The sequence below is a fragment of the Myotis brandtii genome, unplaced genomic scaffold (assembly GCF_000412655.1).
Source record: "Myotis brandtii unplaced genomic scaffold, ASM41265v1 scaffold116, whole genome shotgun sequence".
Classification (NCBI taxonomy): domain Eukaryota; kingdom Metazoa; phylum Chordata; class Mammalia; order Chiroptera; family Vespertilionidae; genus Myotis; species Myotis brandtii.
In genome coordinates, this window is record NW_005354010.1 from 1,957,471 (window position 1) to 1,985,373 (window position 27,903).

At 38.0% G+C, this 27,903-nt stretch overlaps 1 protein-coding gene across 6 annotated transcripts; it reads right to left on the reverse strand.

Moving 5' to 3' along the window:
* Window positions 1-57: 57 nt before the first annotated feature.
* On the reverse strand, window positions 58-27,466 carry ERCC5 (excision repair cross-complementation group 5). Of its 6 annotated transcripts, XM_014528246.1 has the most exons (16): window positions 26,837-27,460; window positions 25,052-25,227; window positions 24,196-24,311; window positions 23,630-23,716; window positions 22,089-22,149; window positions 19,719-19,862; window positions 16,235-16,442; window positions 15,172-15,928; window positions 14,831-15,075; window positions 11,354-11,598; window positions 10,914-11,033; window positions 10,300-10,513; window positions 8,222-8,366; window positions 3,879-4,079; window positions 2,514-2,598; window positions 58-698 (listed from the first exon to the last, which is right to left on the reverse strand). In XM_014528246.1, the coding sequence occupies exons 1-16, from the start codon at window positions 26,922-26,924 to the stop codon at window positions 132-134; spliced, it is 3,459 nt and encodes a 1,152-aa protein (XP_014383732.1). In that variant the 5' UTR covers window positions 26,925-27,460; the 3' UTR covers window positions 58-131. The 6 variants fall into 6 exon arrangements, with proteins under 6 accessions (XP_014383732.1, XP_005858240.1, XP_014383742.1 ...); XM_005858178.2 differs by having other exon boundaries at window positions 14,831-15,928; XM_014528256.1 differs by lacking the exons at window positions 24,196-24,311; window positions 25,052-25,227; window positions 26,837-27,460 and adding exons at window positions 22,247-22,305; window positions 22,392-22,439 and having other exon boundaries at window positions 14,831-15,928.
* Between the last annotated feature and the right edge of the window lie 437 nt (window positions 27,467-27,903).

Consider the following 27,903-nt stretch of genomic DNA (forward strand, 5'->3'; position numbering starts at 1 on the left):
ACCCGGTACCCTTCAAACCATCTAGGGCAAGCATCCATATTTTTAAAATACAAAGACTGTGCAGATACATTTAATTTTATTATTCCCTCACAATGAATGTTAAGTTGTATCCAATTACAGAGAATACACGTTTAAACTAGGATTTTCTTTCTCCTTCCCAGTTTCCTCTTTTTCTTCCCAAACACAGATCTGGCAGTCACCAGGACTGGTTTTGTTTTCTCTGCATCATCTTCACTAGAGCTGCTTGTAGTGGCACCTTCGTCCCTTACAGGATCAGGTTTCACTGTGTTCTGCAAATCTGAAGAGCTGATTTTTGCCTCTCCAGCTGCTTTTCCCTGCTGCATGTTCATTGAAGATAAACACTCTGCATCCTCATTTGAGGATGCATCAGATGATTGCGAGATGTAGTCTTCCCCCAAAAACCCACCACATTTACTCTCTTGTGTAGCATCCGAAAGCCTTGTTCTTTTCAGACTTGACGACTCTTCCCATTTATTTGCTATGCTTCTCTTCTGGGTCTTACCTTTTGCCTTATCAGGGAACTCAAATTCTTTCTCCATGGCAACAGAAACTGCTTCCTCTCTTTCTTTTCTCAGCATACACGTCACAGCTCTGTTAAGTCTCTGGCTCTTAATACCCTTAGCATCTTGTTTCTCTTGTTGAGCTACTCTAAAGAAAGAATCAATTCGGAGCTGGGTCTAAAAAATAAAAATAAATCAGACAAATAAGTAAAGTTTCTAATGCATATCTGAGAGTTCTACCTTGATCACTAGCATTAAATGACCCTTCAGAGAATATTAATTCATTATCTCTCAAAAGCCAGTTTTCTCCCAAATGAATCACTTATAGTAAATTTTACTTTTTAGATCATATTTAATGCAGTAAGTGCATCACCTCTATCAACTAATTCCTCTGTCCACATGTCAAATAAGAAATCTCCTCCTAGGCACTCAAAGAAAGTTAAATATTTTACAATAGCCAAATAGATCCTCTTCTTATGCAGGAACAAAATTTCACAGGATCTAAATTCTGCTATCTCCTTCTTTTAAAAATATTATTATCACACAAAACTTTTAGGAGGCAAATTCACAGTATTATATTAAAAGGCATAAAAATATCCATGCCTTTTGATCAGCATGATCAAAATGTCAACGTGATCAGAATGTCACTTTTAGGAAGACATTCTTTAAAAATAGTTACATTTGGGAAAGTTATGCCTAATGTGTGCATCACATCGTTCTAAAAACCTGACAATTAAAGGTCCACTAAGTGAACTGAACCAATAAAGTTAAATCTCTGATAAAATGTAATCTGGTCATTTAAAATTATAAAAATTGTGCAAGACATAAAGAAAAGTACATTAATAGGAGGGGGGTTAGATATATGATTAATAAATATATGTAGGAAAAAGAGGAAATGTAAAAAAAACCTAAATGTTAACATCTCTATTAGAAAATGTATATAACAAGTAATTTTAATTCCTTACTTTTTAAATTTGGAGCTATAAACTTATATTAACTTCTATAATGAAAAGAGAAAAACATTACAAGAAAAGTTATCTTAAATTAGGGAGTAGTAATCAGTCACTAAGCCAACTAGCCTTTTTGTCTGCTGGTGAACAACGAAGCTGTACAGAAAGTAATCAAACAACAGGAATTGGTTTTTGGAAATGTTGTCTAAGTTTGATGTTTTTTTCAAAATTAACTGATCCTAATGGAAAAGGATTTAAATTAAACATATATCTTACAGGATATGGCTCATTTCTACCTGCATGGTTTACCTGTATGTATGTTTTGTGGGTTTTCTCTGGGGTGGGAGAAGGTTTCTGTCTGGGTATGAACATACTCATGTATAAATGAGATGCAGTTACCTACATAGGGAAACTGAGGACCATACAAAGGCCTCTTTTCTCCTCAAAAATCTTTCCTGCTGATATATAATAATGACTGAACTTCTACCTTTCATGATTCCTCCATAGAATTAAAGAGCGTTAAGACATTAATGGTCAGAATTGCTTTGGACTGGCCCTGACAGGTTTGGCTCAGTGAACAGAGCGTCAGCCTGCGGACTAAAATGTCCCAGGTTCGATTCCGGTCAAGGGCATGTACCTTGGTTGCAGGCACATCCTCAGTAGGAGGTGTGCTGGAGGCAGCTGATCGATGTTTCTAACTCTCTATCCCTCTCCCTTCTTCTCTGTAAAAAATCAATGAAATATATTTTTTTAAAAAGAATTATTTTGGACTGGACACTTACTAGACCTGTTAAAAATAAAAATAGCTCTAAAAGTATAAAATATTTTATTATAAACACCTCAGTATACAATCCATTAAAGTCAGAATGAATCGAAAGCACAAAGTCCAGCCCTAACGGTGACACTAGAAAATGAAGACAAAGTCCAATTTTTCTTTTGTTTTCTTCTGTTCTCATTTAATCATTTAAAAAATGTATGTTACAGCCCTAAAATAAAAGAATACTCTTTATCCTGAACTTGGGAAAAGAGCCACCATGATTACCTGCTGGGCATTCAGTTGTTTTAATACCGGAAACAAAGACTCATCTGTCTTTGTCCTGTTCCAGCCAAAATACCGCTGACAGAATATGCAGGCAGTTAAGACTTATACACATTTCTAAAGATACTTAAATAAGTAATATATAAAAAGGTCCAAAAACCCATCCTTGATTTTACTTTCCATATCTCCAAAGATTTTCACATTTATAAGATTTAAAGTAGAAAAAGGAGTAACAAACCAAATTACTCCATAATCATTTGGCACTATGTTCTTTCAATCTCCTCTAAGATTAAACATAGCAAGTCTCATTTTAGGACATCAAACACTCGTGACTATGAAAAAAGGTGAACACAAAATAAAAACAAGTTGCTGCCCGGCCAGTGTGGCTCAATGGTTGAGCATCAACCAGGAGGTCATGGTTCGATTCTGCCAGAGCACATGCCCGGATTGCGGGCTCAATCCCCAGTAAGGAGCATGCAGGAGGCACCCGATCAATGATTCTCTCTCATCATTGATTCTTCTATTTCTCTCTCTCCCTCTCCCTTCCTCTCTGAAATCAATAAAAATATTTTTTTAAAAATAAAAACAAGTTGCAGATATATGTATTTCTTTGAAAGAAAAAAATTGTAGTTAGATTAATTCTATTGCAAACTTTAAAACATCTAATCAAATGATTATCCAAAATGCAGAAAGGAACATCAGTAATAAAAATAAAAAAACTAAATCTCTTTCCATTCTTTCAGCATACTTAAGTATGTTGTTAAATCTGTGAATTCTATCTTTACTTATTTCAAATAAAATCCTCTTTAACACTAACGATATTTTCACAATAGCTAAAATGTGGAAGCTACCCAAGTGTCCAAATGTGGTATATCCATACAATAGAATTAAAAGAAAGGAGATTCTGATACATGCTACAACATGGGTAAATCTTAAGGACATTGTGCTCAGTGAAATAAGCCAGTCACAAAAGACAAATCCTGTATGATTCCACCTATATGCAATACTTGAAATAGTCAAAATCATAGACAGAATGTAGAATGGTAATGGTTAAGGACAGGCCTGAGGGAGTGGGGAATTATTGTTTAATGGGTATACAGTTTCAGTTGTAAAAGATGAAGAGTTGAGATGGATGGCTCTGATGGTTGTACAACAATGTGAATGTTTTAATACCACTGAACTGTACACCTAAAATGGGTAAGAATATAAATTTTATATGCATTTTACCATGAAAAAAAGAGAAAAAGGATCTAAAAGGAGTGTCTTAGAAAAATGAAATATTTAGAAATCCAAGTTCATGTTCCATAAGTTTTAAACCAAAGCACAAATTTGGCTCAATGTTCCTTTATGTTTTAAGTAAAAGGATATTCTCTAATTTTCTCAAGATCAGGTTTCCCCCACAGAAATGATCCCTTGGAGTCATCCACCACAGGTTTGAGGTAAGCATCTGCAACAGCTGGGTTAGGAAAGCCAGGTGTGAGTTGCAACTTCCGTAACTTTTTTTTCACTTTGGTGTCATAAGGGTTAGGTCTTATCTTCTTATTTTTTTGAGCTTCATGCCACCATTCTCTGTAAGGCAAAGGAACAAGTCTTTATAAAGCAGTAAGACATTATAGTAGATGCACTAGAGATGAAGAGCTCAACTTAAAGTTAGAAAACAAAAACTCAATTCTGAATTTCAAAACAAATCCTATGACCTACAGAATACAAGTGCTATTATTTTTAGTGCTATTAACCACAATATATAATGATGGCAAACACTGATTAAAGATTACTCTGTTTGGCACTGTGTTAACTGTTCTACACGCCCAACTATCACATAAGCACAGACCTATTATTGTCCTCATCTCACAGACAAGGAAAGTGAACTCAAAGAGAAGTCACTTACTCAAGATTTCACAGGTGGGGTTGATACAATCAGACCCTGACAATCTCCCTCCAGAGCCCAAACTCATAAAAAAGTCAACTTTTTTGGGTCTCAGGTAAAATGGAAGTAATATACCTACCTGTATTTTTTACCTTGCATTAACTACAATAATAGACCCAAGAGTATTTCATAAAATGTAAAAGACGCCAAGAACATGTGACATTTTAAAAATGCAGGACATAATTCTACATATATTATAATCCCAATTTTGAAAAAAAAATGTATAAAGTGGAGAAAGAGAGAAAAAGTAAACAGAAATATTTAAGCAACATTATTTCACTACATGCTAGGCAATGCTATAAGCAAGAATACAGCAGTCCATTTTCTTCTTTATATTTTATTCATTTTTCAATTTTTCCATTTTGAACATCAATTATTATGGCAAGTTAAAGATAGCCACATCTTCTTTGACTCCTCTCCCTTCAAGAGGTGGAATCCACATCCCCTCCCCTTGAGCCAGGTGGGCTCTGTGACTAAAGTAGTCCCAAGCCCTCAGCGACTACTTTCCACATCCTGTCTCTTGGGTAATTTGCCTTGGAAGCAGCCAACATGTTCAAAGGAAGGCCCAGCTTGTAAAGAGGTCCAGATAGAGAGGGTCCAAGGCCAACAGCCCAGTTATGCCCGAGCTCCTAGGTGACAGCACCACTGCCACCCATGTAGGTGAATCATCTCAAGTGAATGCTCTAGTCCCCTAATATACATGAAACAGAGATGATACACACAGACATGGCCTGACCAGTGAGGATTCATGACCAAAACTAATGACAGTTGCTGTTTGAAGGTGGTTTATAATGCAGCAACAGATAACTAGAAGAATTTATACAGTTTTTTAAAATGGTATAAAAGTTAAAACATAAATATAACCCTCACCAGTCTATACATTCAATAGAACTAAAAAAAAAAACCCCCTACATCTCACGTTCCACTGCTTCACATATGTATTCCTATTAGCAACTCAGATTTATTGGCTCAGTCAGTTTCACTTCACTGATGCAGGAGTGCCATCTAGCGCTAAAAAGGGTAACTACAGACTTTTATTGTAGAATCAAAATGCAAAAGGGGAAAAAATGCAAAAGGAAAAAAATATCTTTCTTCATCGGTTTTACAATACTGTTTCCAAGAGTGCACTGAGAAATAAGATACCTATATATCTCCCTACTAAGTTTGAATTTCGTTTCTGAAACAGTCATCATAATCATTAGCTAGAAGAATCAGCACAACATGGGGTGAGCCCCTCAAACCAAAAGGATCACCCCTCTTTCAAGCAAGAGAGCCAAGCATTTAACAAAAGATGCAAGATGGCATCTGCCAATCAGCTTAGGTGTGGGGAACACAATAGGGAGTGGTAGCAACGGTGATAAAATTGAAATATTTGTGCCTTGTCCAAGTCAGTGTGGAACAGCTATTCTCCACCCCAGCTGTTTGGGGGCTCATTTGGGATTTGGGGCCAGTATTTTCAGATCTCCTTTTCCTCCTAAAAAAGTTACAATTTTCTGTGAAATCTCCCCAAACTTAAATGTTGATAGCCAATTCAAAATTAAAGAAGAGCACACAGTATAGGCCAAATCAAGAACACCTGGACTGAATTCAGCCTGCAGGCCCAGAGAAGCACTACTGTAATGGGGGAGTCTGGTTGGGAGAAGGGGAAAGCAGAGAAGAAATCAAAGTAGCATTCTCAGTTCTACTGCTCTTCCACCTCTTCTCTTGCTCTTTCCCTCTTCATTCGTCCTAACCCTCCTGACCCATGCACTGCATAGGCTGCCCTTATTTGTCAATGATGAGTTGGAAGACCAAAGGCATAAACTGCTAAAGCTAACTGAAAATGTAGACCATTCAACTGACAACAAACGAGCAAAAACTGTTGAAAGAAAAGAAAAATGGCACAAACAGGCTAGGCACTAAATCAGAGATGCAAATTGTCAATATACATGAAAATAAATCACTCTCACTAATAATTAGGACACCAAAATGAAAAGTTGCATATCATTTTCACTTACCTAAAATACTAATCAGATAAGAACCCAAAGATAAGAACACTCAAATCAGTATTTGTGTATACTTCAAAAAATAACAATAGGCATTTGAATAAATAAATCATTACACCTCAAAAGAACTATTATAGGGTCATTAAAAACAAAGATAGAAATCTATACACTGATGTATGCCTTGTTCTATCACCAAATGAGTTATGGGTAACATAAAAAGTATATAAGATTCTTGTAAAAAAAAAATAACACACTTCCGTGAATATATATGTGTTTACTTGTGAGTATACAGTTGACCATTGACTCCCCAAAAATTAAATATAGTCGTCACTCAATATACAAGAGGGATTGGTTCCAGGATCCTCCATGGATATCAAAATCTGTGGATGCCCAAGACCCAATGCATACAGTTGGCCCTCTGCATCTACCAATTCCCAAACACAGATTGAAAATGTTATTTTCAATCTATGGTTGGTTGAATCCAGATACAAAACCTGGAATACTGTATAGTTATTGAAAAAGTCCACATATAAGTAGACCCATGCTGTCAAATCTGTGTTGTTCAAGAGTCAAATGTATATATATTAAATGTATAAGTATACTGTGTAAAGTCTGAAATGACATAAACCGAAATGTTAACTATAATCTTTTTAATACATGTTTTACAGTTTTTCTATTATGTATTTATTATTCGTATAAAAAAGTGATTTGTAGTTTTTCAAGTTATTTAAATACCATGACCTACAAGCTACCTAATAACTTACCTCCAGTATATATTTGCTCAACAATAATAAAATTATGAAAAGAGATAAAAAGCATAAAGAAAAACACATTCGTGTGTGTGCTAAAACTGGAGGACAGCAGTCATTAAAACAATTTTGTATTTAAGTTTTAATTCTCATCACTGATTCTTCAGACCAGAACAACCCAGAATTTTTCAAACACAGGAGATACGACTGGAGAGAACTCTAAAAAAAATCATTAAATCGTCTGCTGCCAAATAGTATTTCATGACCAACTGATCGTTAGAATATGCCATCACAATCTCATGAATATTCTAAAAGTCACTGAATTGTACACTTTAAAAAAACGAAATTTATGGTATGTGAATTATAGTTCAATTTTTTTAAAGATGTCATCAAGGGATAACCTTATGAAAGAACTACTTTCACAGACATACTCATAACTACCACCATCTCAGAATCTCCAAAATTGAGTGTGCCTCAAGTACAGTACAACTCTAGGTTCTATGTGGAATGCACCTCACCACTAAATACATCACAGTATACATGCAGTGAAAAAAAGGACAGCAGTGCCTAATATAAAGTTCCTGGCATTATATTTCCATTCCCCTCTCTGGCCGACCTCTTTTAGAACACTCAACAAACAGCAGTACAATTATGGTTTGTTTCTCTGTCACCCCCAAGAGCATGGCAACTGCTTGAGGGTATGGTCTGTAATGGTCCATCACTTAGTCATCTTTTCTATCCCAGCCTAGCACAGTGTCTAAAGAAATATTTGAATGAATAAAGCAGCAATTTCTGTACACCTAGAAAATCCCACAGGACTGGCTTTGTATCCCTGAATTAGGATAAGCCTGGGCAACACTAAAAAACAGGGTCTCTAATTTCATTGGAATTCTAGAATAGGGAAAACACACTTTAGCAATTCCAACCAGTAACTCCTATTTTCTTCATGAACAATGATTTATAACCATTCATGGTGTAAATAACAGTTCTGTTTGTTAATCTGGGTATTTATATGAACATCTGGATTAAAGAAATTAAGAAAGAACTTACGAAAACTTTAGGAGAGGTTCCAAGCCATGTCCAGGGAATTCATTGAGAATTTCCATAGCTGTAACACAACCTACAGTTGCTATTCCTTCTGTGTAATCACTTCCAAGCAAATAGGCCAAATTTATTAATTTGTTCCGGTCCAATCCTGTAAGAGTAAAAATTATTATATATTTTTATATTTTTAATTTTATTTTATAAACATTACACATAACATTTATAGACATTTTATTATATGAACAACAGCCAAAGATATTTCTTATTTACTATTGGAAAATTGATTATTTTTTAATGGCCATCTATTAAGAATTTTAAAGTTTCATCCATCCTCAGCTTTTAATACCATCTATTAAACACCACCTATACTCTGGCCCACAAATTTAGCTATCCAGCCTGGATTTCTCCCGTGACCCAGTTACACATATTTAACTATCACCTTAACATCTCCATTTGGGTATGTAATGGGCATCTCAGATATGACAGATCCAAACCTGGATCTTCCTCTCTCTCTTGCTCCAACTGTTCTTTCCCCAGTTTTCATCTCATTCATGGCGAGTCCATTCTACCAACTACTCAGGATGGGAAGCCATCCTTGACTATTCTCCTTCTCTCAAATTTCACACCCAATCCACTCACAAATCCTTTCTATAGCATGACAGACCATACTTAATTTTTAATCTCCTCCTTCCTCTCTGATATTAACTCTTGCCATTCTCCTCCTCATTCACTCACACAGGCCTCTCTTTCTTAGTTTGCTCAAGCTGTAACAACAAGTGACTAGACAGAGTGGCTTAACAACAGGAATTTATTTCCTCAGTTTTGGAGGTTAGAAGTCTTAAATCAAGGTGTTGGCAGGATTAGTTTCTCCTGAAGGCCTCTCTCCTTAACTTACAGATAGATGGCTGTCTTCTCCATATGTCTTCACATGGTCTTCCCTCTTTCCTCTATATTCCAACCTCCTTTACATATAAGGACGCAAGTCAGATTGGAGTAGGCCCACACTAATGACCTAATTTAATAATTACCTCTTTAAACACGATCTCCAAATACAGCCACATTCTAAGGTGCTGGGGGTTAAGCCTACAACATATGAATTTTGAGGGAACATAATTCAATATATAACAACCTCTTGATTCTACAGAACACACCAACCAAATTTGAGCCTTGTGCCTGAGGGCCTTTGCACATGCTAGTCCCCTTGTCTGACATGCTTATCTCCAAAATATCTAAAATACTAGTTTTTGCTTTCCTTTAGGCCCCAGCCCAAAAGTTACCTATTAGTAAAGCCTTTCCCAAAGACAGCTCTACATAAAACAGTACATGCACTTCCTGTGACTCTCTCTTCTCTTTCACTTCTTTATTTTTCTATATGGCACATACCACTAACTGTGCAATTATGATTTGCTTTTTATCATGTTTCTATTAGACGGGTTTTTAAAAATATATATTTTATTGATTTTTTTACAGAGAGGGAGACGGATAGAGAGTTAGAAACATTGATCAGCTGCCTCCTGCACACCCCCTACTGGGGATGTGCCCGCAACCAAGGTACATGCCCTTGACCGGAATCAAACCTGGGACCCTTCAATCCGCAGGCCGACGCTCTATCCACTGAGCCAAACCAGTTAGGGCAAGACAGTTTTATTCTTGCTGTTTCCTCATTGCCAAAAACAACTGGCACATACAAATCACTAAATATAAAATATATACTTGTTGGATAAATGGGAGAAAGACTTCCAGAAACACCAGTACAGGGCCATGAGGTTCATGAATCCAACAGGAGAGACTCCCACCTGCCTTCTCTCACTACCACCTTTGGTTCACTCTCAAGATCTCAGGTAACCAAAGTTTAAACAGGTCAGATGATTATATTGCAAAAACACTGAATCATTCTAGGGTTTTAATTTCTTAAACCTAATTTAAAAATCCTATTCCTCTAATAAGCAAAAGATCACTTATATGAAAATTGTACAGACCTATCATTTCTATTAATGCATCAAATTAGTTCCTTAGAAAGAAAAAAGTACAATACAAATTCTAAAGGTAAATTTCAGAAAAGTAATCATACTCTGAAGTCTTACCTAACTGATTGTGAAAGTCCACATATTGGTAATATTCTACAAACTTATTTTTATTAAAAAAGTTTTTATACACGTGCCGTGCTCCAAACAGCCAAATATCACTATCATCAGTGATTGTTCCGGAAGTTTGATCAGTCAGGTCCAGAATGGCACACTGAGCCTCTGCTTCCATGGGAGCCTCAATGTATGGAATTCCAAACAGGCGAAGAAGTTCCTAAAGAGTTACAGATAAACAATGACACTACTGAAATGCAGTACCTTCCTTGACCCAGAAATGGAAGGAGTGCTTACACATTTTATTAAATGCATTTCCCTCAGGGAATCTGAATGAGTAAAAATATCAATAGATATTATTAAAAGAGTCCCAAGTTGGAGCCCAGCCAGCATGGCTCAGTGGTTGAGCATCAACCTAGGAACCAGGAGGTCATGGTTCGATTCCCGGTCAGGGCACATGCCCAGTTTTCGGGCTCGATCCTCAGTGTGGGGCATGCAGGAACCAATCAATGATTGTCTCTCATCATTGATGTTTCTATCTCTCTATCTCTCTCTCCCTTCCTCTCTAAAAGCAAGAAAAATATTTTTTTTAAAAAAGAGGGCCAAGTTGGTAAACGTACCTGGCTTTCCAAAAACATCTGTCCTGTAACAGTAGCAGCGATCCGTTCTTGCTGCTGTTTTTGAGCTTTCAAAGAATTCTGTTGTGTTAAAAGGTTGTTCTCCAGAGTTTCCAGCTCCTCCTACAAAATAATTTCATTTGTAGATAATCATATTTATAATCCAATTCAATTCATTTGTTACAAAAACCTGCACTTAATCTGAAATTACAAATAAGTTCTCCCCTTATGAAGATTACTTGGATTTCTGAACAAGTCACTAAATCACAGCAAAAGTGGAGACTTTCCCAGACAATACCCTACATATAAGAGGAACCATCAGCAAGAACAAAAAACTGCATGCAAATAGCTAATAAATATTCATCTAGTAACTCCTTAAAACTCAAAAGCTACTTAACATGGCTTCCTTAACAATAAGTTAAAGTGTGACATAATATTATTACCAAATTAATATCTTGCCATTCATTGAGCGAATCATCTGCATCATTTTCAGTTTCTTCATGTGGCTCAATACCCAAAGGCTCACTTTCAGAGTTGTCTCTTAGGAGGCTCTCAGAGTCACCAGTGGCTTCTTTCATAGTTCCTATCAGTTCCTCTTCACCTTGTCCAGAGGAAGGTTTGGAAGCTTCTGCTAACTCAGTCTGAGGTTCGTCATCACTAATTACACTCTGTACTTCAATGAAACTTCCTGTACCAAAATAATAAGGTCACTTTATCTACAACTGAAACATTAACATTATCCTGAAATCATCAATGGCTTCCCAAAATATTCTGAAAAAATTGTTTACCCTAAAAAGAAAAGACCTAAATGTAATAGAAAACAGGTGACAGTAGCATATTACTATTAAATAAATTTAATGAGAGATGCCTATAACTTCAAAATAAGCCTTTTCAATGAAATAAACTGGCACTATCTTTAATTAGGAACCAAGCTTTCAAATATTTGCATATTAACTTTATACAAATATGTTCTTTAAATTAACTATTATTATTTTAAAATTCAAAAAGAATTATTACTGGATATATAAACAATCACAGAGGTTGTTAAAGTTTTATGCAATTTCACTATGAACACAGTGAAAGGAGTTTTAGGGATAAAATAGGCAGATTCAGGGAGTTTTAGGAATAAAGAAGATCCATAGGGGAGGAAGGCATAGGTGAGGACTTGGAGCTGCCAGAAGGCATACATTCACAGAGAAGAGAAAAAAAAGAGGTGCCACAGGATAAGGGGAGAGAGGAAGACATCCATTCACAGAAGATAGGGAAAAGCCACAGGGTATGGGGAGAAAGAGGAAACAAACTCTCAGAGGATAGAGAAATGCCGACATATGGGAGAAAGAGGAAAACAGATTTTCACAAGGGAGCTTGGAGCTGCCAGAAGGCATACATTCACAGAGAAGAGAAAAAAAAGAGGTGCCACAGGATAAGGGGAGAGAGGAAGACATCCATTCACAGAAGATAGGGAAAAGCCACAGGGTATGGGGAGAAAGAGGAAACAAACTCTCAGAGGATAGAGAAATGCCGACATATGGGAGAAAGAGGAAAACAGATTTTCACAAGAGATAGAGAATTCTACCACTGAAAAGGGAGAGAAGGAGGGAGACACTACGTGGGGTTTGGGCTTTAAAGTGGATATTCTGCAAGAGTGACCATTTAGAAGGGAGTATGAAGAGACAAAGAACTGCACCTTTATAAACCTTAGCAAAAACGAGCTTGGTGGGTTACCCCTTGGGACCCCCTTCCTATGTGGCAGTCTATACTTGCTTCCAGTAAATTTCCACCCTTGATCTACCACCTTTTGTCCGTGGCTTCATTCTTCGAACCCATCCAGACAAGAACCCAGGAAAGAAATCACCCTTGCATCCTGCTCAGGAAAACAACCCAACTCAATAGCAGAGAATAAAGCTATGACATAGTGGGGAAAAATCCTGGATAAGTACTCAAGAGAAACAGCTCTTCCTCTCCCACTTTCTTTTCCTCCTCTCAGGTCTTTCCTTTAAAAAGTACGGTGATTCCCTTCCATCCCTCAGGCACAGTGGGCTGGGGTATGAGGGCACAATCAGGATGGAGGGGGCAGGGCTCTCAGGGCCCGAGGCCTGGGGTGAGGGATCAGGAGATGGTTATAAAGACAATAAGCAAATAAGTACCCATGTTGAAGATAATGGGAGCAAGGTTCCTCACTGTTAGGGACATTTCAAAGAAGGTAAAGACTAGAATGAAATCTGTGATGTTGGACTGGAAGTGCCGATATCAGTGTGAATTTGTGGATTTTAATATATAGATAGGGATAAATTAGATGTGTGCGTGCACGTGTGTATGTATAAATATATGTCCTGGCTTTGCTGCTAAGAGGGCCTGAAGCAATGATACTCCAATAACAGATCTTGGTTTCTAAACATCATGCCATTACAAGGAACCAGGGCTCTTTGGCAAAATGGCTGGTTTCAGGGAAGGGCAGGGAAAGTACAAGATAAACCTGGAATATCTTGTCCAGGAAGTAAAGAAATGCTCAAAATATAATGGGTAATTGTCAAAAGTCACAGGAGCCAGCTTGAAGGGACAAACTAGCTACAGGCCAAAGCTGAGACAATTCAAACAACAAAGTAAAGTATGGTAGTACCATAACTTCTAGATAAAATAGGAATCCATGAGTTTAGACTGATACAATAAATAAATGGGAGAAGGGAATGATCTTCCTTATAGTTGGATGCCAACAATATATAAGAAACAGAGTTTAAAAACCCCCATTTGGCAACCATAATAGCATAATTTATTCAGGTAAAAATCTTCAATGGACGCTAAAAAGAGTGGGTGAAGGTTTGTTTAGTAACAGCATATTTATGTAGCCCCCAATACTCCTTTCCATAAAATACTTCCTCATTACAAAGGGGAAATACCAACTTTCAAATGGAGTAACCTGGCAGACACTAGGAAAATAAATTACCAGGTGTGTGTGTAGGGGAGGCAGGGCGAGTTGAGGGAGCTGCATAGTCATTTCTTCTTATTTGCAGCATTTATGTTCTGTAAATAAAGTCATTGAGAACACTAAATACATGAATACTGAAACTTTGTACCTCAAGGAAATATATTTATAATTCTAAATCCTAAAAGCAACCCATCTTGGTAAATTCTGTTTTCTTTATTTTACAAACAAGAAAACAAAGTTTAGGGGTGTTAAAAGACTTGCCTGAGGCCACCCTAATAACTGGTGCCTGAGCTGAGAATCAAACCTGTCCAACTGGCCCTAGAGCCAAAGCTTCTTGATCTACACTGCATTGCTCTCCCATCTCCACCCTCTGGTCTGTGTAGGAGAGCTGAAACAAAAAGGCAGAATGTCACCTTGCTCAACCTCAGCTGGGAACAGTGTGGCAACTCAAATTTTTAGCTGCTCTATGCATGTCCACCAATGACCACAAACAGTGTGGGGAGTATTGATTCTGGGGTTACAAATAAATTCTACAAATACGGAATCTATAAATAATGGTGTTTGGCTGTATAAAAATGTATACAGAAATAGATATAGATATATAATATACATAGAGAGATATGATAAAGCCAATGTGGTAAATGCTAGCCACTGAGGTACTGGATAAGGAATCAGAATGTTCTATAATATTCTTTTGACTTTAAGTTTGTAATTAATTCAAAATAAAGTTAGAAGAACTGAAAGGAAACTTTTTATCTTCTCCAATTTGGGTACTCCCTCTATTTAAAAATAAATACAAAAAGAATAACAAAACAGGAAAGGTCAAGATTCCATCACTAGCTGTGTGCCCTTGGGAAAGTCATTTCACCTTTCCGGTCTCTAGGTCATCAACTGAACAGAGTGGCAACTGGACCACAATAAAGGCTCTCTCAGTTCCCACAAAGGTGAAGTACCACCATTCTTATCTCTAAAAGAGAACAGAGTAAGCACCTACCATCAGACTCACTTTCCTCAGAGTTGATTTCCATTGGTTCCACAGACTTTGGAGCTGAAATTAAATCCTGGCCTGAAGATTCCATTGTCTCACATTCTTGGATGGTTTTCAGGAAATTCTCATGCTCTTTAGCATTTTCTAAGTTACTTATTGCCTCTGATGGGATACTTAGTGTATTACTTGTTCCTTGTAAACTGACAGAAGCCATAACTTTAGAAGCAGGATTTTTTTCACATTCATCATTACTTGAAAGAACAGAAGAATCATATTTAACCTCAGATGGACAAAGATCTTGTTGTATCTCAAGCACTTTGGTGTATGTTTCATTCTCTGATACAGAACTTGGATTTACAGGAGGTGCTGATGTCAGTTCTCCTCCACTCGGGAGCCCAGGTGCATTCATGTGAATAACCACTGTGTTTTCTAAAGGAACTGAATCTTTCCTATCATTAACCGTAGGCTCATCACTTGTCTGAATGGCTTTGTTGACCCCGTGACTAAATGACATTTGTTCTTTTGGAATGTTAGCTTCACTGCCTTCACAAAAGACAGTACTTGACAAAGGAGGTGAGTCGGCTACCTCTTTTTCATTATTAGTGCAGGTTACACGCTCCTCTACAAAGTTCACACTGGTTGAATGAGGCACTGTTGTCAACAGCATTCCTTTTCTATCTCTTGTTTGAAGTCCTTCATCAGTTTCCTCATCAGAACTGCTCATAACCAGTTTTTTGGCTTCTGACCCTCCAGTCTGCACATCATTCCCAGCATGCACTTTCACGTCTTCATCATCATCCAGAGCTTTCTGAATAGCCAGGAGAGTCAGTGGTGATACGGAGCCCCCATCTCCAGCAGTAAACGCATTCCTCTTATTGTGCTGCCTTTGATTCTCACTCTCCAGCTCCTCTTCGGAGCTACTGCCCAACATGGCAGCTTGCATGGCCAGTACAGTTCTTGGAGAAGGAGGGGTGGCATCAGGCTCTTTCTCTGGCTTCAGTTTTTCACGTGGAGATGACTTTATGTCAAAAGACGTGTTGTGCATTTTGCTGGAAGATGGAAAAGACTCTGAATCCATATCTGCAACTTTCTTAGCTTGTATACCTTAAGAAAAAGTAAAACTATGTAGATTTACAGTATAATACTTCTAGTAACATGAACAAGAGTATACTGATTCTCATATATGGAGTTATACATTTTCATTTAATCAGCAATTAAAAAGTTAACTCATTAGTTAATATTAAAGTGGGTTGGTACAACCCATTAAAATAGGTAATCCATTAATAACTTACACAATTATTATTACATAAGTAGGTTTCATTAATATTATCCAGGGGTGGTAGTTTATAGAGTTCAGAGACACAACACATTTTGGTTTTTAACTATCAAATAAATGATGGTGCCCAATACCTTTTATCAAGATGTAATGTGAAGTGTCTTCAGAGACCACTCTTCTTGACTCCACCTCTTTCAAAAAGCCCCCTTCATCTTCATATTGCCTTTGGATTTGTCCTGAATGTTGCTGATTCATTTCCTTTTGGACATTTTCTATGTGTTGGTTGAGATAATTTTTTTTAAGTAAGCCTTTGAGCTGGTATTGTGAAAAGTCATTGGACTCCTAAAGCAAACAAGCAAAATGAATTTATATTAAATAGATATTACCATATATCCATCTCTTTCCCAAAAGGTTAACAAAGAGCAATTAATTTTTTTTCATTGGTGGTATTTTCATATTATAAAAGTAAAATTTGAATACTTAGAACAAAACAATAACATAATCTTTAAAACAAAAGGAATTTAGCAAAACAAAAGAAACCATGGCTACTTTTTATGATTTAATCACTCATTAAAAATACATGGCTTGAGCATGTGATGCATGCCAGGCACTGTGACATTTTTATTATGGCTTAACAGATGAGACAACTTACTAGAATGTCAGTAAATAGGCAAGTAAAGTGCCCAGCATAGTCCCTGGCCCACAAAAGATAAACAATAAATCATAGCAACCACAGTTACTAATGGTAAACATTTGCAAAGCATTTCCTGTGTAAGGCATTCTTCTAAGTACTTTTATATATATTATCCCATTTTATTCTCAACCACCGATGAGACAAATATCATTATCTCCAATCTAAAAGTGAAAAAACTAAGACTTAAATAGGTTAAGTACCCTTCCTGAAAGCGCACAGCTAGTAAGTGATAGATCTGGGATCAAAAGCAGATCTTTGGATTAACCCTTATACTATACTAGAGGCCCGGTGCACGAATTGTATTTGCCCACTGTAGAGATGACACAACGACCCAACCTGGATCACTTACAACTTCCCTTAGCTGTGAGAATTACATATCCAATGAGCTGCTGTGCTGTACTACCCTAGTCTACAGATCCCAGAGGCTGTGTGGTGGCAAAGAAAAGCAAGTGGAGCCAGTCATTAGGGACTGTCTCTTTCTCCCTTTCCCATTGTTGTTTACATAATCCAAATTCTATTTCCTCAAAGACCAGCCAAAGATCCTTTCACACTCAAGAAACAAAATGCTTTATTGGTAGATTGAGCCTGGATTTTTCCCCTGAAATAAAAATAAATTTACTTCTGTGCTTTGCATACCATTTCTGTATACCTTAGCTATTTCCTGTGTTCACATTCTTCATGGAAAAAAAGAAAGGAGTGAGGGAAATGAAGTCTCTCCTGCCTTTTTCATATTTTGTTATCAATTTAAAAAATGGTCAAAAGTCTGCAGAAAAAAGAATACCAAATCCATTAATTAGGAATAATAGTGCTGCAAAAATTTACATTCTGACCTACAGTGAATTAAAGGAGAACAATGTTAGAAATAATAGGTGGTAGCAGTAGAAAGGAAAAGAAAACTCACCAACTAAAGATAGTAAGAATTAACGTTGTAGCATTATCAGGAGATATGCTCAATAAAACCCAACTCCATACACCACCCTGCTGGGGGTTTCTGTGGCTGTGGAGCCACTATCAAATGCTTTAATTTAAAGAATTTACCACTAAATTCCCTATTACCAATGTCCAGAAAGAAGAAGAGGGAACATGGAGATACAACTGCATTTCCAGCCTTGTAACAGAGGAAGAAGTATGTGGAATTTCCAGTTAGAACAAACTTTTCCAATGTGATTAGGTTCTATATTACTATTCGTATTCTACAATGAATATTATAGAAATATTCATTAAAATAACTTTTATGAACTAACCTAAGAATTGAACCACTAGGCATATAATGGGTATTGACTATGTGAAAGATACTAAGCTAGGTGTTGAAAATACAGAAGTGAGCAAGATAGGCATATCTGGGTGCTAAAAAATATGAAAGGAAATTATAGGGTACTATGAAAATACAAACAGGAGACAAGATCTGATCTTGGGTGGAAAATCAAGAAACCTTTCTTTGAGTAAGTATTTGCAAATTCAAACTTATAAATACAGGGTGTCAAAGTTTTAAAAAATGAGCAAGTTAAAGAGTAGGATCTTATCATCAACCTCTCCTCTCAAAAAACATCTTTCTCTAAAAATTTTTTGGTAGTGACTTTATTCCATCAAGAGCAGCTGTTTTGTTTCACAGAAAATTTAAACAAAGCATTACCATGATGGAAGTTGATGTGTTGAATCAGGTATACAAAAAAAAAAAAAAAAATGAAGTTGGCCTGTTCAAGACATTATTGTCTTCTATTTAAATATCCACTGGCAAGGTCCTTACTGTGCAAACTAAACATGCAGAATAACTTTTGGACTTGTATTTAGGAAGTGAGTTGGACTTCATTACTTTTTGAGAAAAAATGGATATGCAAGCAGCTTGTTAGTGTATGTGTGTGTTTTCCCAGTAGGATCTCTCATAGTCATTTTTTCTCACAACTACATTGTAGCTTATTCTGCGCTCCCAAGAAAGACTGGTCCTTCTGAAAGAGCCAGGCCCTTGGAAATTGTGTGTAAGAGATTGTGTGTAAGATTTAGCACTTCATGGATAGAGAAATCCCATGCCATTTTAACCTATACCATAAGGGATTGTGCGACTGTGCGAGCAGGTACCGGGATCACTTAGATTTAGAGTCTAAATAAAGATATTGGAGTTTGTAACTGCAGCCATTGAGTTAACATGGCAGTTATTTTAAATAAATGACTAACGTAGGTGAGATTTCAAGGTCACTGGAAACCTTTTCCTGATTTCTATATCCAGCTGCTCACTGGTGGGACTTTCTCACAAAGCAGAAGTTCTTGGTGGTACGGTCCAAGCCCTGCTCGCGCGCGCACTCCCTCTCGCTCTCTCTCTCTCTCTCTCTCTCTTGCTTGTATGTATCCCTGTGTGTATCTGTGTGTGTGTGTGTGTGTGTGTGTGACAGAGAGAGAGAGAGAAAGAGAGAGAGAGAGAGAGAGAGAGAGAGAGAGAGAGAAATAGAAGAATTCTATGCTCAGGTGTATTTATAGAAAAGGCAGTGGAGGCTAGAGAGGTAGGCTTCTGCTTATGAGCATTTGTTTACGTATTTATCCCATGTTTGCTGAAGTTCTGAAAGTGCCCTATATCTTGACCTGGGTGGAGTATTTATACATAAAAAACAAAATGTACATCTAATATGTATGTGGATTACATATATATAATACCTATGAAATAAAAAATTTGAGAATTAAAATAAAATGTATACACACTTTGAATAATTATTAATTCCATTGGGTTAAATCTGAAAAGAAAGAAACATCAATTGAGCTATCAGCTGTTAAAGTGCATACATTTCTGGGGGACACCCTGTATATGATGCTTCACAAATGCTGTTTACTGGAAACATTGTATAAACAGTGCTTGTCGATTTTTTTTTCTAATGCAAAATGTTTCTGCAGTTCTCAATTCTATGCATTAATGTGCTGTTATATATATATATTACCTCTGGCATTGCTTCAAATAATGTCCTTCTTCTCTTGGTAAATTCTTTCATATCAGTCAAGATTTCATGCTTTATTTCAGGGGGCAGGCTGCTGAAGTCTTCAGACTCAATATCTACTGCATGAGGATTCTGAAAGAACTCTTCCTGTAAGGAATAAAACATAACACCATAAAATTAACATTTCATACACTTAATGCTATTCACCATGACAGAGTTATCTTGTGCTTATATCATAAACAGAGTTCTACATAATCTACAATAGGCTAAACAAAGTTGTACATAATCTGCAATAGGCTTAAAAGTGAATGGCACATTAGGGAATATATTCATTCACTCATTCATTCATTCAAAAGAAAAATTACTTACCAGGCACCTCTAATGTGACAAGCACTGTTCCAGGAGCTAGAGTACTATGGAGATCATGCCAGATAAGGTCCGTACTCTTAGGAGTGAAGGAAGATATATAATAAACAAATACATAAACAAGATACAATGAGAAAATAAAGCAGGCTATTCTAGTAAGGGAGTTGATTAGAAGAATAGAAAGAGAGCACCCTGGCTCAGTTAGTTGGAGTGTTGTACCATATACCAAAGGTAGTAGGGTTCGATTCCCAATCAGCACACATATTTAGGTTGCGGGTTTGATTCCCATTCAGGGCACGTAACAGAGACAACCAATCAATGTTTCACTCTCCCTTCCTCTCTCTAAAATCAAATAAAAACATATCCTCAGGTGAAGATTTAAAAAAAAGTAGAAAGAGAAAAATAGAGGAGAGCCCACTAAAAAAATGACCTTGAACAGGGATCTGAAAAATAACAAAAAGCCTGCTTAAGGACAGAGCATTCCAGCCAGAGAGAATAACAAGTGCAAAGGCCCTAAGGCAGGGATGAACCTTATGAATTTAAGCGTGCAAGGCCTTTGAGGAGACTCCAGCCCCAGCTACGATCTGACTGCACTGAAAGGGAACTGCCTCACTTTCATCAACCCCCTGAACAGTGAAAGATGATAATAAATGACTGTTTTCACGCCACTAAGTTACACAGCAATAGATAACTGGAGCATATAATACAAAGACATACATTTATATATATATGCATACGTATAATCAATACACACACACTCAACCATACGAGGGATAGGGAATGGACTAGTATATGCCAAAGTATTACTAGAAGTTATCTGTGGGTGGTATGTGGCGGTATTTTACACGAGCATATATAACTATTTCTATTTTATTTATTGGTTGGTAGGTTGTAAAAGAAAAACAGCTTATTTTGGATATCTAGTTATGCATAATTCCATATATATGTGTATGCATGTATTTTATATATACATATATACACATGCATACACATACACACACAATAAAAAGGCACTTATCTTCATTATTTTTAAGACACTTCTCAAAATTCATACTACCTCATTAAAATTATTCATTTTAATGCCATTCATTTCAAATAACAGCATAAATTCTGAATTCGAAAATTATGTAAATACCTGTAATGCTTGTTTTTGATTCATTCTTTCTTGCCATTCTTTTTCGACAACCAATAATGTTTCACTCTCCCTTCCTCTCTCTAAAATCAAATAAAAACATATCCTCAGGTGAAGATTTAAAAAAAGTAGAAAGAGAAAAATAGAGGAGAGCCCACTAAAAAAATGACCTTGAACAGGGATCTGAAAAATAACAAAAAGCCTGCTTAAGGACAGAGCATTCCAGCCAGAGAGAATAACAAGTGCAAAGGCCCTAAGGCAGGGATGAACCTTATGAATTTAAGCGTGCAAGGCCTTTGAGGAGACTCCAGCCCCAGCTACGATCTGACTGCACTGAAAGGGAACTGCCTCACTTTCATCAACCCCCTGAACAGTGAAAGATGATAATAAATGACTGTTTTCACGCCACTAAGTTACACAGCAATAGATAACTGGAGCATATAATACAAAGACATACATTTATATATATATGCATACGTATAATCAATACACACACACTCAACCATACGAGGGATAGGGAATGGACTAGTATATGCCAAAGTATTACTAGAAGTTATCTGTGGGTGGTATGTGGCGGTATTTTACACGAGCATATATAACTATTTCTATTTTATTTATTGGTTGGTAGGTTGTAAAAGAAAAACAGCTTATTTTGGATATCTAGTTATGCATAATTCCATATATATGTGTATGCATGTATTTTATATATACATATATACACATGCATACACATACACACACAATAAAAAGGCACTTATCTTCATTATTTTTAAGACACTTCTCAAAATTCATACTACCTCATTAAAATTATTCATTTTAATGCCATTCATTTCAAATAACAGCATAAATTCTGAATTCGAAAATTATGTAAATACCTGTAATGCTTGTTTTTGATTCATTCTTTCTTGCCATTCTTTTTCATCTTCCTCTTCTGAGCTGAAAGTCAAACATACATTTACAATATGTGCGATGTAATGATTTAATGAATATTTAATGTGTGATTAAATATTTCTTGAGCTCAAGGTACTGCTACCTGTAGGGGCTACAATGGTGAATAAGATGGCAGGATATGTCCCGTCACTGTTTCACAGTCTGGTGGGGGCAATCACAATATGACCTAAGAACTTCCATCACAAGGGAAGAGCAAGTTGGCCAGAATATGATAAAAGTCACCTCACCCGAATTTGGGATGCCATGAAAACTTTCTGGAATCTCCTGCAATTATACTGTTTAGAAAAGCATGTGGTTAAAGGGTTGAAGTTTTATCCTTAAAAAACAAAATTAGAAGCTAGGAAGTGTTTTAAGCAAGGAAACGACAATATCAGATTTGGGATTTAATAGATTCTAGTCTACACTACAAAGCAGAGACTGGGCTTCGCAGGGAGGGGTTGCTACAAAGGAGTAAGACTAGAGACAGAAAGAGATTTGGAAGCCAGTATAGTAAAGTAACCTAGAGACAAGATTACAGTGGCAGTGACGAAGATAAAGAGAACTGGGCTGATTCAGAAGTTACCTGGCCTCTCAGGCGCCCCTATAGAAAGAAATGAGGACGGGTGGAGGACATAGTCAAACTGGTCCTCTACCTGCACTTCAACCACAGAAGCCGCTGACAATTCATAGCCAGCCAGAAAGAATCCACAAAGAAGCCTGAGAAAGAGTGGCCAGAGAGGTTCTCAGAAGGCACCATGTTACACTGAGACCTGCAAAGCATCTACTGGACTTAGCAAGGACATTGTTGTATGTGGTCTTTTGCATGGTGATGTGAGAGAGAAGACATGAGGCTGAGAAACCGGGAGAGACAGCAAGTATAATCAAAATGTAAGAAAAACTAAAATCCATGTTTTGTGAATTATAAAACAACAGTCCTAGTACAGGCTCTACAGAAAGAAAAAGAAACCATCACAAACCACCAAAACACAAAGACTAGTTACCAATAAAAAATTTCCTTTTGAAAAATATTCTAAACCGTGTCAAGAATGCATATTTTATTTATTTTTTTAAAATATATTTTATTGATTTTTTACAGGGAGGAAGGGTGAGAGAAAGAGAGTTAGAAACAACGATGAGAGAGAAACATCGTTCAGCTGCCTCCTGCACATCTCCTACTGAGGATGTGCCCGCAACCCAGGTACATGCCCTTGACCGGAATCGAACCTGGGACCTTTCAGTCCGCAGGCCAATTCCTGCACATCTACTGAGGATGTGCCCGCAACCCAGGTACATGCCCTTGACCGGAATCGAACCTGGGACCTTTCAGTCCGCAGGCCAATGCTCTATCCATTGAGCCAAACCGGTTTCAGCAAGAATGCATATTTTAGATGCATTAATTTCCTCATGCCTTAACATGTAGATTAAACATAAAGGGATAAGTCTGTCTGAACACAGTGATAATAAATATTTTAAAATAAACATTTACCTATTTTTTTCTTCCTCTTGTAAAGGTGGCAAAGCATAGATGTCATCTTCTCTTTTAACTTGAGTAAGACTGGGTAGTGCTTCATCTCTGCAAAGTACACACAGGCTTAAACAGAGATGACAGGAAATAGCACTTTGAATCAATAGTACTCGCCCATTGATTACAAAAACCATGCTGAGGAGCTGCAAAAGGGGAAGCACAGGGGCAACGGCTGCCCGGGCCACTGCTGTGAAAAATAAGCACAGCCTAGAGAAAGAGGAAACTTACTGCCATGCCTCAGAGCCTGCGTCACAGCATGAAGTGTAGACACGAAAAACACCTTATAAAGGTAAAACGTGCATGCAGGGCAACACCACAGCTTTTCTTTCTCATCAAAGCTAATTCACACGAACAGAGAATTTCCAAAACTTCAAATTATTAGGTCAAAGGGACATCCCACTGATTCCTCTCATTTTACTCTCTCTCCTGCTGTGAGTTAAAATTAGGAAAAGGCAGGCACAGAAATCCAATGCAAAAATTTTAAAGGCTTAAATTAATCTTTGAAATTAATGTAATTTCCCTCTGACCTTTTGCTTCTTAAGGCAGTTTTGATAGCTTGTCTTTTCAAAAATGTTTTCAAAAGCTTCTCTGTAGTTTTTTTGGAGTCACTGGTTGCCAAGTCTTTTTTCTGCCTTCTCTTAGCCTGTGAAAGGAATGCACACAAGATTTTACCTCAGAGTATTAGTATGTTAACAACATTTCTGTGATTTTTTTCCCCATAGAATTTGGTTTTCTGAGCTTTTAGACCAGTGGTTCTCAACCTTCCTAGGGGGCGTGCAGGAGGCAGCCGATCAATGATTCTCTCTCATCATTGATGTTTCTATCTCTCTCTCCCTCTTCCTTCCTCTCTGAAATCAATAAATATATTTTAAAAAAATTTTTTTAAAAAGAAAACACTCTAAAGCAGCGGTTCTCAACCTGTGGGTCGCGACCCCTTTGGCGGTTGAACGACCCTTTCACAGGGGTCGCCTAAGACCATCCTGCATATCAGATATTTACATTATGATTCATAACAGTAGCAACATTACAGTTATGAAGTAGCAACGAAAATAATTTTATGGTTGGGTCACAACATGAGGAACTGTACTTAAAGGGCCAGAAGGTTGAGAACCACCGCTCTAAAGGATAAGGTCTCAATTGTAACAATTTCAGTCTTTTTATTAAAAGTTAAATTTTATACTTGCAACCATGATATAGTCCCATATATGCACCTTTTTTTTTCAAAGAAAAAGTGTTTATTTGTTCAAGAAAATTTAAATTAAATTGTACATATGTCAAAATAAGTCTTGGCTTCCAAAATTCTAAAGCGAAAGTTAAAATTTTATCTGAACTGTTCTTTCTTTCTAAGAATGTGGAAAGAAAAAAAAAATCGATGATTCTTACCAAAGTCTGTTTCTTCAGTAGTGGAGCATCCCCATCAAATACAAAAATAGGACGAATTCGAAAAAATAAGAGTTTGCAGAGTCGATGAAACAAAGTGAGAAGATGAGCATTTTCTATTGCATTCCCATGGCGATCTCGGACTCCTTTAAGTGCTTGGTTTAACCAAATGCTAATATCTAGAAGAACTGTTAATGAAAACATTTTGGAATCTTTTTCCTCAATCTCCCAATTTCAAATTCCTAATAACTGATACCATCCAAAAGATGAAACTAAGGACTCATCACAATTCATTCAAAATTGAAAAATGTTTAGCCCTGAAGAAATCTACCTAAAACCAATTAACTTTATGTCTACTATTCACACATTGAATTCTAAAATCTTACATAGACATATGTATCCTTTTAAGAAGTCTAATTTCAAAAAAAAAATGCTACTTTAAAAAATCTAATAATCTCTATGGAATTGTAATAAATTAGCACAACTCTTTTGGAGAACAACTTGTGACATCCCTTTTAAATGATTCATTCTTTCAAAAAAAAAAAAAAAAGCTCCAAAACCCCATGAAAATCATTTCATGTCCGAAAAGAGCTAAAACTTCTGAGAACAGATCATCTAAATTAAATGCTTTGCCTGTCCTTACATTGGACAACTTCCTAAAAAATTGGAATGTTGAGCTTCATGTGTCATCGAAATGAATTTACAAGTAATGAACTCTTCATATGGGCTGTAATGTAAAATGGCCTAAATCTTTACTGCAGTATTAAGGGCTCCTGCGACAAAACTGCTTTCATTCTCATGCAGTTCTATGAAGAAATCTTTAGGAAGCAGTGATTTGAGAAACCATTAGAGGGCAGCAGTAAGACCTATGCTTACACACACACACACACACACACACACCACCACCACCACCACCACCACAACTTTCCCTTCCCCCCAAGGTGCTCTGCATAACAACTTGTAAGCGCAAATCCATTACAGATGTGTTCCGAGATTCACACTGCAAAAAAGGAGTATAATAATAATTATATTACTACTACTTACAGGTTCCCATTGAGGGAACTGGTGTAAATTACCACGAGCTTCTAGAACATAAAAGACTCTTAAAAAAAAAAAAAAGAATGCTTAGCAAGTTAAAAAAAAAATGGCAATTTCAGAAAGAGCAGTTCACATGTTTTGGTAATGAAGAAAAACATATTTCATTCCAAAGACACACACACACACACACACACACACACACACACACACAAAACAGCCAAGACTTTTTAACAGTCCTTAAAAAGTCTTGGGAGCAACATAATTCACCGTATATCTTTTTTATTTTTTCGTGCAGTGTGGTACCATATAAATTTCCTATTCTAAAAAAAAAAATTAAAACGTCAAACACTTGATCACACTATCCTTCCTCTAAGAAACAAACTGAGGACTCAAAACAGGAGGCAAAACTACGGGTAGGAAGCCCACCTCATGCTCTCCATGCCGACCTCCCCGTCGGGGGAACACTGCGGTGTTCACAGTGCCAGACACGAAGCTGAGCTCCCTCGTTTAAATCGCCCCTGTACTCCTCATCCCACCCTCTGTGCGCGGACACCATCCCCTCCGGCTTCCTGGTGAGACAACGAAAGCACTGGGAAGCGTAAGGCACCGCGCCTCTGTGATGAACCCCGAAGTCCAGCCAGAGGGGGTGCAATCCCCAAGCTGGGGGGCTGGGGGCGGGGGGAGACGTCCCAGAGGGAGCACCACCCCGACGCCAATCTGCACCCGGCCCCGGCGCCGCGTTAAGGATACCCACGGCCAGGATCTTCCCTTCCAGCGTCTCGGGGCTGACCTGCCGGCCCGAGCACTCCAGCAGCTTCCAGAGGCCCTGGACTCCCATGAGGCCGGCACGTCTCGGGGCGCAGCGCGGCGGTGGAGCCGCGGGAGACCTTTTATTCTAAGTCTTCTACCGCCGGCGGCCTCACCGCCCAGAACACGGAAGAGCGGCCCTGCCGCAACTCAGGAAAGATGGGAAATAATCCGCGGTTCGCAGCGACTGACTCCGCCGCCCTGAATTGAGAAGGACCCAGAGGACGGCCGATGGCAGGGTCCCCAGCGTTCTGTCTCCGATGTTTGCGCTCTCAACGCACGGCCCGGGGGTGGGGGCTGCGCCGGCGAGACAATCAGCCTGAAGGCTCCGCTCAGACCCCACCGATCTCCCCGAGTTGGTGCGGAAACCCCTGCGAAATGGGGCTTCTCGGATGCCATAGGATGTGCGGCGCGCACAGAACCGGAAGTTGCGCTCCACCGCGCTTACGCTATATTGACGCGCCCCGCGCGCCGGAAGTGAGGGCTCCGTTCGCACCTGGTTGGTCCAGTCAGCGCGGTGCTTCCTTCTCGCTGGCGTTCTGTCCCAGTGAAACCTTAAGTGGTTCTCAACCTTCCTAATGCCACAACCCTTTAATACAGTTCCTCATGTTGTGGTGACCCCAACCATAAAATTATTTTCGTTACTACTTCATAACTGTCATTTTGCTACTGTGATGAATCGTAATGTCTATCTGGTATGCAGGATGTATTTTCAGGGGTCCCGACCCACAGGGTAACAAGACGATGCGCCAAGTGTCTCCTTGCTGAGGTGACCACGGCTTTCTACGTGCTTTCTCGGCATCAGTTCCCCCCACTGGCCGCCACTTTGGAAAACTTTTTTAAAATTGACTTCAGAGAGAGGGAGAGACAGAGGAACGTGGATTTGTTGCTCCGCTGGTTGGTGCATTCCTTGGTTGCTGCTTGTCTGTGCCCTGACGGCGATGCAGCCCGCAACCTTGGACTATAGGCAGGACGCCCCTGCCCACCGAACCACCCGGCCAGGGACCTGT

Coding starts and splice junctions, on each gene's coding strand:
- ERCC5 (XM_005858178.2), bottom strand. CDS start 26,924: ATGGGAGTCCAGGGCCTCTGGAAGCTGCTGGAGTGCTCGGGCCGGCAG. Junction 24,312..25,051: donor TACTGAAGAAACAGACTTTG/GTAAGAATCATC, acceptor TTCCTTTCACAG/GCTAAGAGAAGGCAGAAAAA. Junction 15,929..16,234: donor ACATTACATCTTGATAAAAG/GTATTGGGCACC, acceptor CTTTTTCTTAAG/GTATACAAGCTAAGAAAGTT.